Source organism: Dromiciops gliroides, chromosome 4, assembly GCF_019393635.1.
Source record: "Dromiciops gliroides isolate mDroGli1 chromosome 4, mDroGli1.pri, whole genome shotgun sequence".
Taxonomy (NCBI): Eukaryota; Metazoa; Chordata; class Mammalia; order Microbiotheria; family Microbiotheriidae; genus Dromiciops; species Dromiciops gliroides.
In genome coordinates, this window is record NC_057864.1 from 104,969,828 (window position 1) to 104,989,842 (window position 20,015).

Sequence of the window (20,015 nt, forward strand, 5' to 3'; positions counted from 1 at the left end):
TACACATAAAGGGTGATACCATAAGCAAATTAAGAGAGCATAAAATGGTTTATCTGTCAGATTTATGGACAGAGGAAGAATTTAGGACCAAAGAAGGTATAGCGAGCAATACAAAATGTAAAATGGATAATTTTGGTTATATAAAATTACAGAGTTTTTGCACAAACAAAACTAGTGTAATCAAGATTATAAGGGAAGCAGAAAACTGGGAAAGAATTTTTGAAACAAATATCTTTGATAAAGGCCTGATTTCTCAAATATATGGAGAATTAAGTCAAATCTATAAAAATACAAGTTGTTCCCCAGTTGGTAAATAGTCAAGGGATATGAACAGGCAGTTTTCATACAAAGAAATCACAGCTATCTATAATCATATGAAAAAATGCTCTAGATCACGATTGATCAGAGAAATGAAAATTAAAACCACTCTGAGGTATCACCTCACACCTACCAGAGTGGCAAATATAACAAAAAAGGAAAATATTGGATGTTGGAGGGGATGTGGGAAAACTGGGATGCTAATCCACTGTTGGTGGAGCTGTGAAACCATTCTGGAGAGCAATTTGGAACTATGCCCAAAGGACTATAGAACTGTGCATACCCTTTGATCCAGCAATACCACAGCTAGGTTTATATCCCAAAGACATCCATAAAAAGAGAAAAAGACCTATTTGTACAAAAATATTTCTAGCAGCTCTTTTTTGTGGTGGCTAAGAATAGGAAGTCAAAGGAATGCCCATCAATTGGGGAATGGCTAAACAAGCTGTGGTATATGATGGTGGTGGAATATTACTGTGCTAAAAGAAATGAAAAGCAGGATTTCAGAAAGGTCTAGAAAGACATGTATGAAATGATGTATAGTGAAGTGAGCAGAACCAGAACACTGTGCACAGAAAAGCAACATTGTTTGATGAAGAACTGTGTGAATGACTTAACTATGCTCAGCAATACAATGATCCAAGACAATCCCAAAGGGCTAATGATGAAGCATAACTATCCACCTCCAAAGAAAGAACTTGAACACAGACTGAAGAATGTTATTTTTCACTTTCTTTCATTCAAGTTTTCTTATACAAAATGACTAATATGGTAATGTTTTACATAATTGCACATGTATAACCCACATCTGATTGATTACCACCCTGGGAAAGGGGAAGGGGAGGGTGGGAAAAAGAGAGATAAAATTTGGAACTCAAAATTTTAAATAAAAATGTTTATTATTTTTTTAAAAAGAAAAAAGAAAAATGCCTATGGTTATTCTTTGAATGTCTTTTCTTCTCTTATTGCTATAGCTAGAATTTCTACTATAATATTGAATAATAATGGTGATAATAGACATTTTGCTCCACTCCCCATCTTATTAGAAAGGCTTCTAGCTTATCCCCATTACAGATAATGCTTATTCTTGGTTCTAGATAGATACTACCTACCTAAGGTAGCTAAAGGAAGCTCTATTTATTCCTGTGCTTTCTGATTTTTTCTTTTTACAAGAATGGTGTTGTATTTTGTCAAAATTTTGTCTGCAATCACTGAAATAATCATATGATTTTTTGGTTGCTAATGTAGTCAATTATGTTTATAGGTTTCCTAATACTAAACCAGTCCTGCATTCCTGATGTTAAATTCAGTCTGATCATGGTATAGGATCTTTGTGATTTATTACTCTAATCTCCTTGCTAGTATTTTATTTAATTTTTTGCATCATTATTCATTAAGGAAATTGATCTATAGTTTTCTTTCTTTTGTTTTGACTTTTCCTGGTTAAGGTATCAAGAGCATATTTGTGGGCAGCTAGGTGGTGCAGTGGATAAAGCACCGGCCCTGGATTCAGGAGTACCTGAGTTCAAATCCAGCCTCAGACACTTGACACTTACTAGCTGTGTGACCCTGGGCAAGTCACTTAACCCCCATTGCCCTGCAAAAACAAAAACAAAAACAAACAAAAACAAAAAAAAAAGAGCATATTTGTGTCATAAGAAGAATTTAGTAGGATTCCCTTTTTACCTATCTTTTCAAATAGTTTGTGCAGCATTGGAATTAATTATGCTTTAACTATGATAGAATTCAATTGTAAATCCAGTTAGTCCTGTTTTTTGTAAAATTCATCTATTTAATTAATATTGTCAGTTTCATTGGTATATAGTTGGGCAAAATAGCCCTAATAATGACTTTTATTTCATATTTGTTGATTGTAAATTCACTGTTTTTAATTTTTTATATTAGCAATTTGGTTTTCTTCTTCCTTTTAAAAAATCAAATTAGCCAATGGTTTACCCATGTTATTATTTTTTTCTTAAAAAAAGCCACCCAGAATGTTTTATTAGTTTGATGTTTTTATTTTTTTACTTTCAATTTTGTTAATCTCTCCTTTGATTGTCAGAATTTCTATTTTGGTGTTTTAATTCATTAGTTGCATGCTCAAATTTATTGATCTCTCTCACTCACTCACTCACTCACATACACACACACATTTCCCACTAAGTACAGCTTTGGCTGTATCCCCAAAATTTTGTTATGTTGTCTTATTGTTGTCATTATCTTTGATGATATTATTGGTTATTTCTGTGATTTATTCTTTGACCCATCCATTCTTTAGAATGAAGTTATTTCATTTCCAATTAGTTTTTGGGTTTTTTTTTTTTTTGGCGTCCAATTAGTTTTGTTTGTTTTTTTGGTGAGGCAATTGGGGTTAAGTGACTTGCCCAGGGTCACACAGCTAGTAACTGTCAAGTGTCTGAAGCCAGATTTGAAATCAGGTCCTCCTGACTCCAGGACTGGTGCTCTATCCACTGCACTACCTAGCTGCCCCCCGTCCAATTAGTTTTAAATCTGTGCTGCAAAGGCTCTTTACTGAATGTGATTTTTATTGCATTATGGTCAGAAAAGACATTTAATATTTTGACCTTTCTGCATTTGTTTGTAAGATTTCTTTTTCTTTTTCTTTTCCTTTTTTTTTTTTTGTGGAGGGGCAATGAGGGTTAAGTGACTTGCCCAGCATCACACAGCTAGGAAGTGTCAAGTGTCTGAGACCAGATTTGAATTCAGGTCCTCCTGAATTCAGGACTGGTGCTTTATCCACTGGGCCAGCTAGATGCCCCTGTTTGTGAGATTTTTATGCATATGGTCATTTTTTTGAAGGTGACAAGGATAGCTGATGAATAGGTATACTCCTTTCCATTCCCATTCAGTATTTTCCAGAGGTCTAGCATATCTAGCTTTTCTAAAATTCCCTTCCTCTCCTTAACTTCTTTCTTGTTTATTTTATGGTTAGATTTATCTAGGTCTGAGAAGGGTAAATCGAGGGTCCTCCACTATTATCATTTTACTATTTCCTCCTGTAACTCATTTAACTTTTCCTTTAAGAATTTAAATATTATGTTATTTGGTACATATGTGTTCAGCACTGATATTCATTCATTATCTATGGTACCTTTTAATAAAATATTATTGGCCTGTTTATCTCCTCTAATTAGGTCTATTTTTGTTTTTGCTTTGTCTGAGATCATGATTTTCACCCTTCACTTCAGCTGAAGCATAATAGATTCTGATCCAGCTCATTATTTTAACTCTATGTGTATCTTTCTGTTTCAAGTGTGTTTCTTGTAAACAATATTTCATTGGATTCTAGTTTCTAATCCACTCTGATATCATCTTCCATTTTGTGGATGAGTTTGCTAACTGTATATTTCTGTCTATCCTATTTTATTAAACATACCCTTCTCCTATTTTGTGCCTATAAGATGAATTTCTGTCCTGAATTCTATGTATGTATATTCTCCCTCTTTGAACCAGTTCAGATGAGAGTGAGATTCAAACGCCGCTCACTCCCTCTCCCACCATTGCTGCTTCCATTAAATAAATCTCCCTTTCAAGTTCTGTTTATGTGAGCTAATTTTTCTCATTTTTTCTTTCCTTTCCTCCTTCTCCCCTATTTTCTATTCTTCTTTTGAGATCAAACACACTAGATCCACACCCAGACTCTATCCAATTGGACTCCAAGACCCCTGGTGATGATATATTCTGAGGGGTTACATATATCATATCCAGTCCATTTTCTAACCTGCCAGGACACCCTGTAACTCCACATCTTCTTTTTAATTATGTAGCAATGTTTCTGATAAAGAGTGACTGTCAGAATGCTTCTATTAAGTCTCTACACTTGAAGGGAACAACTCTTCAAAAAAATGACGATTTGGAAAAGACCTTGAACATTGCCTTGTCTAATACCCTCTATTTACAGATGAGGAAACTTTGGTTCACCAAGGAGTAGTTTAGGATTCAAACTTAGGCCCTCTGACACTAGATTCCATATTCTTTCTACCATACCACATTACTTCATGTCTCACAGGCAATTGGTTGAGTGCTATAGGCATAGTGCCTGGCACATAGTAGGAGCTTAATAAATCCTTGTTGGCTGACTTATAGGTTGCAAATAAATAAGAGTACAAACTACAGTATCCAGAACCTTAGGAAGCAGTTTGGGTTTGTTTTTGTTTTTTTTGGCAGTGCTATGGGGGTTAAGTGACTTGCCCAGGGTCACACAGCTAGTAAGTGTCAAGTGTCTGAGGCCTGATTTGAACTCAGGTCCTCCTGAATCCAGGGCCAGTGCTCTGTCCACTGCGCCACCTAGCTGCCCCTGGGAAGCAGTTTTAATATACAGAAATATATAGAAATGCAGAGAGTTCAGAGAACTGTTTCAGAATCTTTTTCTGAGTCCTAAGGCAGTTCTCTAGGGTGTAGAAATCTTAAAGGGTGCTCTTTGTAACCTAGGTTATATAGAAACTTCCAATGGCTTCATGACTTCAATGTCATGAATACTCCCTCCATTAGTACCTATTACAACCCATCAATCCCTACCCATTCTGTGCAACTCTTGTTCATCATCTTCCACAAAGGAGACATGGGATCCACTGGATGCTGAGTCTTTTTCTCTTATTTGCTTCTTTTTTATTCCCTACTCTTATTTTATTTTTTATTTTTTATTTTCTTTCTCTCTTCTCTCTATTAAACAAAAAAAGAAGGGAAAAAAGAAAAACAAAAACCCTCCATAGATATGCATAGTCAAACAAAAGAAATTCCTGCATTTGGTCTCCTAGTCTTGATCTCTCAAAGAGGAAGAAAACAGGACTTCTATTTTTCCCCTCATTCTCTCCTCCACCGCAACATTTGCTCCTAAAGTAGAAGCAGGGAACTATTTACCACTGGTAGAAATGGGGAGGACTAGGTCCATCAATTGATCTTGTAAATCTTAGGAAGAAGAGATTATCTACCCTTAGCATAAAGTCGCATCCAAGGAAAAGGGAACACAATGAACTCACTATTCTAGAAACTTGCACAGGCAGAAGAAATGCCTTTGGGTTATGCCTTTAGGTTGTTCTAGCTGGCTACCTGACAAATAGATTTGGCACAAAGAATGGGAAAACACTCTAAATATGTGATAATCCTTCTAAGGCCAAAAGGACCAACTTCAGATTTTTCTCACTTGCTGCCCCCCCCCCATCAATGGGAATAACTTTCACCATATCAGCCTCCAGATGGAGGTAAAAGGTAAAAAATTATCCAAAGAAAATGAACTCTTCTGGCCTAGTCAAGAACCAGAGGTCATGATCCCTGGACCAGGTTCCTTGGACAATCAGCTCTGAAAAGGGACAATCTCAAGAGCAGTTGCCCTGTTCCCCTCATCCCCACATCTTGAGCTGTCCAGGCTGTTACCTTTCCGAAGGTGTTCCCCAAACTCAGCCAGGGCTGTGGTGTTGATGTTCTCAGAGGTGAAGGCCACTGTGGGAATCTGGATCGCTTCTGTTGGGAGTTGGAAGAATGAAAGCCAAAGGTTAAAGTCCACTAAGAGGGTTTCAAGCCGAAAGGTTTATTTTCAGGCTGAAAAACATTGATTTTTGAGGGGTTCAATTCCTCCATTTAAAAGATGAGGACACTGGGACCTGGAGATTAGAAGTGACTTATTTAAGAGCTCTCTAGTGTTGGAGCTAGATTCCAACCCAGCATCTTCTGACTTTAAATTGAACACACTTTCCATTAGATCATGCAGTTTCTTTGGTATAAACACCTAGTAGAGGATAGGTGAACATATTTCCAGGTTTATAATCACCCATTCCACTCTTGTCTCCAACCTCCAAGGGATACAAAGAGTTCTGTATTAGATGTTTTGTTTTGTTTTGGTTTTTTGGTGAGGCAATTGGGGTTAAGTGACTTGCCCAGGGTCACACAGCTAGTAAGTGTCAAGTGTCTGAGGCCGGATTTGAACTCAGGTACTCCTGAATCCAGGGCCGGTGCTCTGTCCACTGCACCACCTAGCTGCCCCTCTGTATTAGATGTTAAGAGTGGAGTACAGTGTGATATAGTGCAAAGGTGACTAGATTTGGAGTCTGAGGACCTGGGGTCAAATCCTGTGAAACCTTGGGCAAATCACTTCAAGTCACTGGGCCTCACTCTTCTCCTCTATTAAATGAGGAGGTTGGACTAATGATCTTTTTTTAACAAAGGTTTTATTTAGAATTTTGAGTTCTATATTCTATCCATCCTTCCTTCCCCTCTCCCTTTCATGAAGCAGTAAGCAATAAGATTATATATGGTTATAAGGGTATATACGTTCAATTATGTAAAACATTTCCTTATTAGTCATTTTGTATAAGAAGACTCAAATAGGGGCAGCTAGGTGGCTCAGTGGATAAAGCACTGGCTCTGGAGTCAGGAGGACCTGAGTTCAAATTCAGCCTCAGACCCTTGACACTAACTGTGTGACCCTGGGGAAGTCACTTATCCCCAACTGCCTCACCAAAAAAGAAGAAGAAGAAGAAGAAGAAGAAGAAGAAGAAGAAGAAGAAGAAGAAGAAGAAGAAGACTCAAATAAAAGAAAAAGAAAGTAAGTAAAAATAACATGCTTTAGTCTGTGTTCAATCAATATCACTTCTTTCTCTGTGGGTGGATGGTAAGCTTCATCATTATGGACTAAGGATCTTAAGGTCCCTTCTGGCTTCAGATCTCTGACTGTGATCCTATGAAATAGAAGACTGGGGAGCTAATGAACCTTGGGCACAGGCTTTGATATCAGTATAGATCTAAATCCCCACTAGTTCACTCAACCACAGAATTAGAAGGAACTCCCAAGGACATATAGCCCAACCTGTTGTTGAAGAAAAAAAACAAGCATTAATGCTCTACTCTTTGCTTTAAGCACAGGTTGACCAGAAACAATTTTGTTTAGTTTGACATTAATCTAATATCCAAGTATTTCTAGCTTGGAGTGAGAGCGAGAGCGAGAGAGAGAGCGAGAGAGAGAGCGAGAGAGAGCTGTTTAAACTGATGTAGTTCTCTCTTTCCTGCAATACTCTCTAACATGTGTTTACCCCAAGATAATTTGAGGTAAAGAAATTTGAGGTAAAGGAGGAGGAGGAGGAAGAAGAGGAAGGGGAAGAGGAGGAGAAAGAGAAGGAAGATAAAAAAAATTTTTGTGTTAACATTCCAGAAGAGTTGAATAACAAGAATCAGGATCCCATTCCTTCCTAGACTAACCTACTCAAGGATTCTATAAAAAAAAAATTAGGCCATTGGAAGAAAACTCACTCTTCATCCCTGTTCCTCATTTCATATCACTCAGATGCCTTGTGCCACTATTTCCTTCTTCATTACTCTCTCCTTACCAAGACAAATTCTCTACATGCACAGGTGTGCATGATCATCCCCTTCATCATCTCCACCCTTTCACTTATATTTGATTTCTCCTTGTCTACTGGTTACTTCCTTACTGCCTACAAACATGCCTTTGCCTCTCCCTTTCTCAAAAAGAAAACTCTCCCTTGATCTGTTTATTTCCACCAGCTATCATCCCATATAACTTCTCTCTTCTGGCTAAACTCCTTGAGAAAGCTGTCTGCATCAGGTACCTCCACTTCATTTTCTCTCACTCTCTTTTTAACTCTCTACAGTCTGACTTTTGGTCTCCTTGTTCAATCAAAACTGCTTTCTCCAGCTGTGGGAAAATTGGAACACTAATCCATTGTTGGTGGAGCTGTGAACTGATCCAACCATTCTGGAGAGCAATTTGGAATTATGCCCAAAGGGTGATAAAGCTGTGCATACCCTTTGACCCAGCAATACCACTTTTGGGTCTTTTTCCCAAAGAGATCGTGGAAGGGGGAAAGGGACCCATGTGTACAAAAATATTTATAGCTGCTCTTTACGTGGTGGCAAAGAATTGGAAGTTGAGGGGGTGCCCATCAATTGGGGAATGGCTGGACAAGTTGTGGTATATGAATACAATGGAATACTATTGTGCTATAAGAAACGATGAGCAGGAGGAGTTCAGAGAAACCTGGAGGGTCTTGCGTGGGCTGATGATGAATGAGATGAGCAGAACTAGAAGAACATTGTACACAGTAACATAAACATTGAGTGTTGATCTACTGTGATGGACTATATTCTTCTCACCAATGCAATGGCACAGAAGAGTTCCAGGGAACTCGTGATGGAAGAGGATCTCCAAATCCAGGGAAAAAAAAAAGAACTGCGGAGTATAGATGCTAAATGAACCATACTATTTCTTTTGTTTTTGATGCTGTTGGTTTTTTTTTTTCTATTTTGAGGTTTTCCATCATTGTTCTGATTTTTTTCTCTTATAACATGACTAATGCAGAAATAGGATTAATGTTATTATGTGTGTGTATATATATATATATATATTTATATATCCACTGCACTACCTAGCTGTTCCGCCCCTTCCCCCCACCCCGTGCATTCCTGAAGGCTGCTTTCCATACCTAGAACCCATTCCTTCTCTGCCTCCCTCTAACTGTTGAAATCCTTCTTTTTCTTCAGATCAAATGAGTTATTTGTAAAGTGCTTATTACAGTGCCTGACACACAGTAAGCACTTAATAAATTCTTGTTCCTTTCCTGCTTCCCCTTCCATCAAGGTCCAGCTTAAATGCCATCTCCTGTATCATATGTTCCCTGATCTTACTAGCTGAAAATGAGCTTTTTCTTAATATTTTCTTATAAAACTCTATTTGAGGGGGCGGCTAGGTGGCGCAGTGGATAAACCACCGGCCCTGGATTCAGGAGTACCTGAGTTCAAATCCGGTCTCAGACACTTAACACTTACTAGCTGTGTGACCCTGGGCAAGTCACTTAACCCCCATTGCCCCGCCAAAAAAAAAACAACAACTCTATTTGGATCTTTCCTTTGCTTTTAAAGTTTGGGCTCCAGGGAGGGATGTGTGTGTGACTACTACTTCCAAGGAGTATCTCCTATGCATATAGGCTCCTATTAAAGATGGGGTTCATGAGCCTCCACCTGTGAGCTTCCTTTTAATAATCTGCTAGTAGATTACAATTACCTCAAAACAAAGGCATTTACAAAGATGGTTTACTAAGAACAGTAGCTATACAATGTTCCTCTCTATGAAATGTAGTCTTCCTCAAATATATATATATGTATTCATATGTATATGAAATGCAGTCTTCCTCAACTATATATGTATTCATATATATATGAAATGCAGTCTTCCTCAAATATGTTATATATATAACTATATGAAATTCTGTCTTCCTCAAATATATATATGTATTCATATATATATGAAATGCAGTCTTCCTCAAATATATGTTATATATATAGTTATAGAAAATGTAGTCTTCCTCAAATAAATATATATATTATCTATATAAAACATCCATATATGTGTATATGTGTGTATGAATAAAACATCCATAGGAAGAGCAGACACAAACTCTGATAACAATGGTAGTGAAGTACTGTGATGAAATAATGAGATTTAGCAGATACTCAAAGACCCACCTGGAGATTAATCTAGACTGATTGAATCAAGTGAGAGTGATTAGCTGCTGATTAGCCTACTTCAAGTTAACTGGATTGTAATCACACCTTGAGAACACCTTCAGAACCAATGGATTTGGATGATGCCAACCAATCAGCTTGAAGCAGTGTGTAAGGACTGCCTCTGTTCCAGAACTATAAGAAGCTTCCACAGTCAGTTGCTGGAGAGTTCCTGATTAAAGCAGGCTCATGGAGGAGGACTTCAAGAACCAGGCTGGAACTCTAGTCTAGACTGGTGCTGGAGCTTCTGATTTAAGGCAACCACAATTTAGATTTTAAACATCACAGTACACATGTAAGAATATATATGGTTGGGGCAGCTAAGTGGCTCAGTGGATAAAGAAGGGGCCCTGGAGTCAGGAGGACCTGAGTTCAAATCCCACCTCGGACATTTGACACTTTAGCTGTGTGACCCTGGGCAAGTCACTTAACCCCGATTGCCCTGCCCCCCCCCCTTATGGGAATTCTCATATTCTTCTTCCTGGGTACTGAGTCTTTGTCGGGCAGGTCACTCAGCTATGTTCCTTTGCACAAGTCTGTTCTCATCTGCTAGAGATATTCTCCTTTGACCTCCCATGTCAACTATTTTCTCTGCTGTCAGGGGTCATGCTTCTTGGAGCTGCTTCCTCCCTGAGTCACTGTCACTTTGGATTTGTGTCTGAGAGGAGGTGCCTTGGACCCTCTTGAACCAATAAACTCTTGAACTTCTGGATGGGGTATTTCCTGTTGGTGACTATTTTTACTGCTAACCACCACATAGCCCATGAGTTGGGGAGGAGAGATAAATCACTTCTTTCCCCCGCTGTTGCCCTCCAGAATAGGCACAGTGGTCATACTCCACAAAACTGTTCCCAATGTATGCTCATCTGAATTGACTCAAACTGACTTTCTTGCAAATGCGTTGTCTTTCAGGGGCTGCCCAGGAGCACAGTTTAGTCTTATGCTGGTCAATGGCCAGGTTTTCTTACTAATTTAGCCAAGTTGGCACTTCATAGGTAATGAATATTTATAGTTAAACATGTTGCTATCCGATCCTGACTTTCTGGCATTACATTCTGATCAAATCTCCTATCCACTTCAGAAACGAGATACCTGAGGCCCTTGTGACCTGCCTCCCATCATATGGCATACCAGGAGCATAAAAAAGATCCAGAAGGCTTGCACTCGATTGTGATCTAGTGCTTTACTTCCTCCTGCTCAGAATCAAAGCATCATAAATTATAAGCTGGAAAGGACTTCAGAGGTGGTCTAGCCCAAACCCATTTTATAGACGAGGTAACTGAGGCACTGAGAAGTTAAATAGCTTGCCCAAGGTCACACAGGAAGTATCAAATGACAGAGATGGGACATAAACCCAGGACTTCTCATTCCAAATTGTGTTCTTTCCATTGCATCGTGCTGTATGCACATCATTTAGAAGAAACCATGCCTGATTTGCAGTGGACATCCTGTTCTACCTCTCTAGGCAATTGCTTAATAAATTCATTCAAGTTTCATATCCAATCATAGTGGCTAGTTGGCATGCATGTCTCTCTGCTCAGACCAGGAGCTGGGCATAAAGCTGCCCCAGATGTGTTTATGTCAGCAGTATCCTTTAATCTGCTACTGAGCCCTACAGAAGGGAGCAGATCGAAGCTTAATTTGGTGTTGTGCAAGTCAAACTCGGTTAACTTTCAGCCCCCTCCAACCTCTACTCCTCAGAGAAGGAGGAGAAATTAATTAAATTCAATCAAGTTGGGCTTTCTAGGTATCCTGAAAAACCAATTTGACATCACATCAATTTATGACATGAAGAGATTCCTTTTACATGGCGCTAACACTAAAAGATTAATTAGGGTAATGAAAAGAACATTGGACTACCATGTAATTTAATAGGTGTGGGGGTGTATGGGGGGGGGATTCAGCCAGAACTACATCAGGAGGATAATACTTTTTTTTTGAGATGTTGGAGTAGAAGCTTATACCATGACAATGACTCCATCTTATTGGTTATCTATTTTTGAGAACTGCATACATACAAATTTCATAATCAATTGGGGAATGTTAAACAAGTTGTGGTATATGATTATGATGGAATACTACTGCCATGTAAGGAATTATGAGCTGGGGCAGCTAGGTGGTGCAGTGGATAAAGCACCAACCCTGGATTCAGGAGGACCTGAGTTCAAATCCACCCTCAGACACTTGACACATACTAGCTATGTGACCCTGGGCAAGTCACTTAACCCTCATTGCCCCACAAAAAAAACAACAACAAAAAACCCCCACCCAAACAAGCAACAAAAAAAAAAAGAAATTATGAGCTGGGTGATTTTAGAAAAACATGGAAAGACTTGCATGAAATAATGAAGAGTGAGATGAGCACAAACAAGAGAATGTTATATATAGTAACAGTAATATTGTTCAAAGAACAATTTTGAATGACTAAGCTATTCTGAGTATCATAAATACTCACATCAACTGCAAAGGACCTGTGAAGGAGGATGGAAAAGAACTGAGAAGTAGAGGTATGCATAGTATAGTTTTATAAACACATGTATATGTATATGTTTATATACATAGATATATGCATACATATATATGTGTATCTGTATCTATAGCTATGTCAAATGGTGGCCTTCTCTAGTGAAGGAGTGAGGGGTGGGGAAATAGGGAGGGAAATAGTTTGGAACTTAAAATGTAACAAAAAAATTTTTTTTTTAAATTACATTTTTATTTCCACATTTTCCCTTTCCCTCAACCCTTCCCCCACCAATTAAGAAGGCAAGAAATATGATACCCATTATTCATATACAGTTATGCAAAACATCACATTCGTTTGTTACAACTTGTTCACCATTCTCCAGCTGATGGGCATCCCTCAGTTTCCAATTCTTTGACACCACAAAAGAGCTGCTATAAATATTTCTGTACATATGGGTCCTTTTCATTTTTTGTGTTATCTCCTTTGGGTACAGACCTCGTAGTGGTCTTGCTGAGTCAAAGGGTATGAAAATTAGTATACTTCGTAATATGATTTTTTACAAATGATCATTTGCTTATTCCATAAAATTCAACTGTCACATAGGTGTTTGCTTTGTTGTTGTTTGTTCATTCTTGAACATTGTGTTTCAATGCTAATGTAGATTCCAAGTTACTGGTACAATTTTCCAAGTCCCCACCACTTCAATTTTCAGACCTTGCCTAGGAAACCTAAATACCTGCTTTAATACCCAGCTGCCTCATCTTGTGTTAGTTTGTTTTTTTGTTTTTGTTTTTTGGTGAGGCAATTGGGGTTAAGTGACTTGCCCAGGGTCACACAGCTAGTAAGTGTTAAGTGTTTGAGGCCTGATTTGAACTTAGGTACTCCTGACTCCAGGGCCGGTGCTCTATCCACTGCGCCACTAGCTGCCCTGTTAGTTCGTTTTTGAGATTGAGGACAATAGAAAAATCCAAAGTCCAAGTCAATCAGGTATGGCCCTCTTCCCTTATCTAATCTCCTTTCTCTGTGTCATTTATAAACTGGAAGGCTGGATTATCGTCCTTTGATTATGAAGCTACTTCGTTTTTTGTTTGTTTGTTTGTAGGGCAATGAGGGTTAAGTAACTTGTCCAGGGTCACACAGCTAGTAAGTGTCAAGTGTCTGAGGCCAGATTTGAACTCAGGTCCTCCTGAATCCAGGGCTGTGTGACAGGAAAAACTAAATGTATGTGGTCAGCAGGGGGTCCCTGGTAATAATATTCTCACAGCCAGTGCTTTATCTACTGTGCCACCTAGCTGCCCCTGCTACTTCATTTTATTAAACTTTGTCAGGATAGACTACAAAAGTCAGGCCCATGATTTTTAGATCCTGACCCGCCCCTAGTTATCAGTTCATCTCTCAACCCCAACCCAGACTATCTGCCAATTTCTTACAGTCTGCTTGCACAGAATTAGGAGGTGTATCTGGCAGATGGACTGTTTGACAGAAGGACCCTGCCTACCCATGTGCAGGGCATTCAACCTTCCAGGGAGGTACTTTTTGCCCAGGAGCAAGTACTTAATTAAATGGTCCCTCTTAAAAATCTTGAACCTCCAAGTTGGAAAGGACCTCAACAGCCACTTCATTCAAATAATATTTCATTTTAATTGTATTGATTATATATACATATTTACTTAATAGTATTTTATTTTTTCCAATTACATGTAAAGGTAGTCTTCAACATTCGTTTTTATAAGATTTTGAATTCCAAATTTCTCTCCCTCCCTTTGCTCCTCCCTAAAACAGCAAGCAATCTGATATAGGTTATACATGTAAAATCATTCAATGCATATTTTAACAAAAATCAGTTCTAGCACATATTCAGCTATCATGAGAGTGATCTTCCTACCTGTGCTTTTCTCATATTCTCTCCTTCCCACTCCCACATTCCACCCCACCCCCACTCCCAAGAAAGAAGAGCTAACCTTATTTTTCCTACTCCATTATTAATTTAGCATCCAAATTAGACAGTCCAGGACCCACCAGACTGCTCGTAAACCAAAATGTGGCAGTTGTCCATGCCAGACAAATGTCTTTCATCAATATTAACAATGTGTATACTGTACTCTCTCGCTCCGCCCCACCCCCGTATATGCATGCATGCATGCATGTATGTATGTACTCATATATGTATATACACATATAAAACCATACATACAGATACTATATAGGTCACTACATAAGTAGATATGATAGATAGATGGATAGAGTGCCAGGCCTGGAGTTAAGAAGACTCATCTTCCTGATTTCATATCTGGCCTCAGACACTTACACTTACTAGCTGTGTGATCCTGGGAAAGTCACTTAACCCTGTTTGCCTCAGTTTCCTCATCTGTAAAATGAGTTGGAGAAGAAAATGGCAAACCATTTCAGCATCTTTGTCAAGAAAACCCCAAATAGTGAAGCAAGGATGCCCATTATCACCTACATTATTTTTTTTTAGGTTTTAGGTATTTATTAAAATAATGTTATGGGTTAATAGAAACAGCAAAGAACCAAAGAATTAAAATGCAAGCTATGTAAAATCCCAGCTAAAACCTGAATGTGTCTAATGTATTTATTCTGTAGCTAACTAAAAGCCCAAGAAAGACAACACTCTCAATATAACAAAGTACTGCAAAACAATTGCCAACTTTCAGTTATCAAAATTGTGGGTTTTCAGGAGAACATTGTACACAGTGTCATCAACATTATGTGTTGATCAACTGTGACAGACTTGATTCTTCTCAGCAATACACCGGTACAAGATAGTTCCAAAGGACTCATGATGGAAAAGGCTCTCCAAATCCAGAAAAAAAAGGAACTGTGGAATATGGATGCAGACTGAACCATACTATTTCTTTTGTTTTTGGTGTTGTTTTTCTTTTTTGAGGTTTTTCCTTTTTGTTCTGATTCTTCTCTTATAACATGACTAATGCAGAAATATGTTTAATGTTATTGTACATATATAACATATATCAGATTACTTGCTGTCTTGGGGAGGGGGAGATGGAGGGGAGAGAGGGAAAAAATTTGAAAATAGAAATCTTATAAAAACAAATGGTGATAACTATCTCTACATGTAACTGGAAAAAATAAAATGCTTTCATAATTTAAAAAAATCCTATGAAAACAAATGTTGAAAAGTATCCTTATATGTAACTGGAAAATAATAAAATACTTGAAAAATTGTGGGTTTTGCATTTTGTATCCTTTTCTCTTTTTTGTATCCTTTTCTCAATAAATATCACCTCTATTATTTAATATTGTACTAGAAATGTTGGTTATAGCAATAAGAGAAGAAAAAGAAATGAAAGGAATCAGAATATGTAATGAGGAAACAAAGCTATCGCTCTTTGCAGATGATATGATATTATGCTTAGAAAATCCTAGAGAATCAACTAAAAAACTACATGAAATTATTAACAACTCCAGCAAAGTTTCAGAATACAAAATTAACCCACATAAATCATCAGCATTTCTATATATTGCCAACAAAGTCCAGCAGCAACAGATAGAAAGAGAAGTTCCATTTAAAATAACTTTGGATAATATAAAATACTTGGGAGTCTACCTTCCAAGATAAAGCCAGGAACTATATGACCAGAACTATAAAACACTTTTCACACAAATAAAGTCAGATCTAAATAATTGGAAAAATATTAATTGCTAATGGGTAGGCCTAGCCAATATAATAAAATGACAATCCTACCTAAGTTAATTAATTTATTTAGTGCTATACCAATCAAACTATCCAAAATATGTTATAGATCTAGAAAAAATAATAACAAATTCATCTGGAAAAACAAAAGCTCAAGGATATCGAGGGAATCAACAAAAAAATATGAAAGAAGGTCGTCTAGCAGTACCACATCTCAAATTGTATTATAAAGTGGTAATTATCAAAACAATCTGGTACTGGCTAAGAAATAGAGAGGTGGATCAGTGGAATAGAATAGGTAGAATTACACCATAGTAAATGATTATAGTAATCTAGCATATGATAAACCCAAAGATCCAAGCTTTTGGAACAAAAACTTATGATTTGACAAAAACTGCTGGGAAAACTGGAAAACAGTATGGCAGAAACTAGATATAGACCCACATCACACACTATAAGATAAGGTAAAATTGGGTACGTGATTTACACATAAAGTGTGATACCATAAGCAAATTAAGAGAGCATGGAATCATTTATGTCAGATTTATGGACATAGGAAGAATTTAGGACCAAAGAAGGTATAGAGAGCAAAACAACATGTAATATAGATAATTTCGATTATATAAAATTTTAAAGTCTTTGCAGAAATGTAACTAAGATTATAAGGGAAGCAGAAAACTGGGAAAGAATTTTTGAAACAAGTATCTCTGATAAAGGCCTGATTTCTCAAATATATGGAGAATTAAGTCAAATCTATAAAAATACAAGTCGTTCCCCAGTTGGTAAATAGTCAAGGGATATGAACAGGCAGTTTTCATACAAAGAAATCACAGCTATCTATAATCATATGAAAAAATGCTCTAGATCACGATTGATCAGAGAAATGAAAATTAAAACCACTCTGAGGTATCACCTCACACCTACCAGAGTGGCAAATATAACAAAAAAGGAAAATATTGGATGTTGGAGGGGATGTGGGAAAACTGGGATGCTAATCCACTGTTGGTGGAGTTGTGAAAAGATCCAACCATTCTGGAGAGCAATTTGGAACTATGCCCAAAGGACTATAGAATTGTGCATCCAGCAATACCACAGCTAGGTTTATATTCCAAAGACATCCATAAAAAGAGAAAAAGACCTATTTGTACAAAAATATTTCTAGCAGCTCTTTTTTGTGGTGGCTAAGAATAGGAAGTCAAAGGAATGCCCATCAATTGGGGAATGGCTAAACAAGCTGTGGTATATGATGGTGATGGAATATTATTGTGCTAAAAGAAATGAAAAGCAGGATTTCAGAAGGGTCTAGAAAGACATGTATGAAATGATGTATAGTGAAGTGAGCAGAACCAGAACATTGTGCACAGAACAGCAACATTGTTTGATGAAGAACTGTGTGAATGACTTAACTATGCTCAGCAATACAATGATCCAAGACAATCCCAAAGGGCTAATGATGAAGCATAACTATCCACCTCCAAAGAAAGAACTTGAACACAGACTGAAGAATGTTATTTTTCACTTTCTTTCATTCAAGTTTTCTTATACAAAATGACTAATCTGGTAATGTTATACATAATTGCACATGTATAACCCACATCTGATTGATTACCACCATGGGGAGGGGAAAGGGAAAAGGAGGAGGAGGGATAACATTTGGAACTCAAAACTTTAAATAAAAATGTTTATTATTTAAAAAAAAAAAAGAAAACCCCTAATTAGACATGACTGATCAACAGCAACATAGTAGATCACAGATCCAGAGCTGGCTCTTGGAGACCAGCTAGACCCACTTTCTCATTTTACAGATGAGGAAACTGAGGTCAGGGAGATTAAGTAACTTGTCCAAGGTCATACTGGTAAGTGTCAGAGATGGAATTTGAATAGGCCTTTTGTTTTTGTTTTGTTTTGCAGGCAATTGGGATTAACTGATTTTCCCAGGGTCCACAGTTAGTAAATGTCAAGTGGCTGGTTTTGAACTCAGGTCCTCATGACTCCAGGGTCAGTGCTCTATCCACTGTGCCCCTTGAACAGGTCCTACTTTCCACTATACCAAGCTGCTTGTCCTAAAGTAGAACGCACACTAGTCTCTGAGTTGAAACTTGGAATCAAATTCAAGCTCTGATATTAGCTGCATGACCCTATCCAAGTTACTTTGGTTCTCTGAGTCCTAGTTTCCTCATTATAAAATAAGAATAATAATATCCACACTATTTGCCTCCCAGGATTGTTGTAAGGAATCTACTTGGTATACCTTAAAAGTGTTATGGAAATATATGCTATTACTGTGCTCAGCTCAGATATTCCTGCTGAATGATTTTTTAAAAACGCATCTTCCTGCCACTATCTGGATTGACCTTTTTTAGGGAACCTGGAGAGCTTTGCTTTCCTTGGTGAATACCAAAACACAAAATTCTTGCAATTCTAGCTAAACTTTACAGCAGATACAATCCTAGGTTTAAATTTCCCTCTCTGTACATCTTGCTTAGATGTAGATTTGGTGCTAGTTGCCATTATGGATTTAGTTCTAACCAAGGGCATCCATTTTTTGAAACTTCAAAGCCTTTCTTAGAATTAAGTTGAACAGTTCAAGGGCCACATATCTCCTTATGATTCTGGGCCAAGGAGTTCTGTGAAGGTAAAACAAAGGACAAAACTGGAAGCAATGGATGGAAGCTGCAAATAGACAAATTTAGGCTTTGTACAAACATTTCCTAATGATGAGAACTATCCAAAGGTGGAATGGGCTACCTGGAAGGTAGTTGATTTCTCCCAGATTAAGATTTTTATCCAATGATTGGATGGCCACTTGCTGGGCAGGCGGTAGAATTGATTTTTCTTTTGAAATATGCATTGGGGGCAGCTAGGTGGTACAGTAGAGGACCAGCCCTGAAGTCAGGAGGATCTGAGTTCAAATCTGACCCTGATTGCCTCACTAAAAAAAAAGAAAAAAAAAGAAATATGCATTGAATGAGGTGGCCTTTGAGGTCCAGTCCCACTGTGAGATTCGAGATTTTGAGAGCATGATTAGGGACCCAGATAGTATCTCTAGTAAGTTCCCCGTGGAACAGGGTGACTGGGATTTTTATAAATATTGTATGCTTCTCCCTGTCAAATATGTTCCTCATAGCTAGTTTCTAGTGGTCATAGCAGTCTGGGACCGTCTTCAAGAGAAGAGGATGTGGCAGCTGTGTGGGGCAACCACTCCTTCCTCTTCCCCACTGAGGTTGCATCTTAACCCAACCTGTGCGGGGGTGTCATGCCATATTATACCATACCATGGGAGTTTGATGTCTTTGGAGCAGAAAGAAAGGGCAGTGGCCAAGAGGCATCACAGATCCCTGGCCAGTTCCCTAGTAACAAAGGATGATTGTTTTGGTTTTGTTTGTTTTTTGGTTAGGCAATGAGGATTAAGTGACTTGCCCAAGGTCACATAGCTAGTAAGTGTCAAGTGTCTGAGGTCAGATTTGAACTCAGGTCCTCCTGACTCCAGGGCTAGTGCTCTATCCACTGCGCCACCTAGCTGCCCCCAAAGGATGATATTTTAGCAGTGCTAGGAGACAGAATGGCTAGGGACAGTGGGGAGGGGTGTGGAGCTAAGGCTAAGAGAGCAATATGGAGGTTGTAGTCCAGTAGGGAAGTGCTGAACAAAGAGGGACCAGAAGTTCTTTGGCTGGGGTCCCTTATTTCACTGATGCAAAGAGATGCCTGGGCATCAGAAGAAAACAGAATTGAGGGAGCAGCGATGGACTGTGAAAAGAGTCCTGAGATGAGATAGGGGTTTAAGTCCTAGTTTTATGTGGCCTTGGGCAAATTATCTCCCTTTTAAAATGAAAAATAGGGGTAAATGATAACTGGATATTTGAGCCAACTTCCTTGCACAGTTGGTAGGAAAAAATAAAATAATAATTCTTAGTCTTTTTGGGGTAGTGGAGGTGGAGGTGGGGGAGGCAATCGGGGTTAACTAACTTGCCCAGGGTCACACAGCTTGTGTCTGAGTCCACATTTGAACTCAGGTCCAATTCT

General features: G+C 38.2%; 1 protein-coding gene across 1 annotated transcript in view; it reads right to left on the reverse strand.

Annotated features, from left to right (window-relative positions):
• PM20D1 (peptidase M20 domain containing 1) overlaps nucleotides 1–20,015 on the reverse strand; it is a 49,373-nt gene that overhangs the window by 26,950 nt on the left and 2,408 nt on the right. The window contains exon 2 of the mRNA XM_043963705.1: nucleotides 5,713–5,799. Coding sequence (XP_043819640.1) covers nucleotides 5,713–5,799 — 87 coding nt within the window. The remainder of the gene's footprint in view (nucleotides 1–5,712; nucleotides 5,800–20,015) is intronic.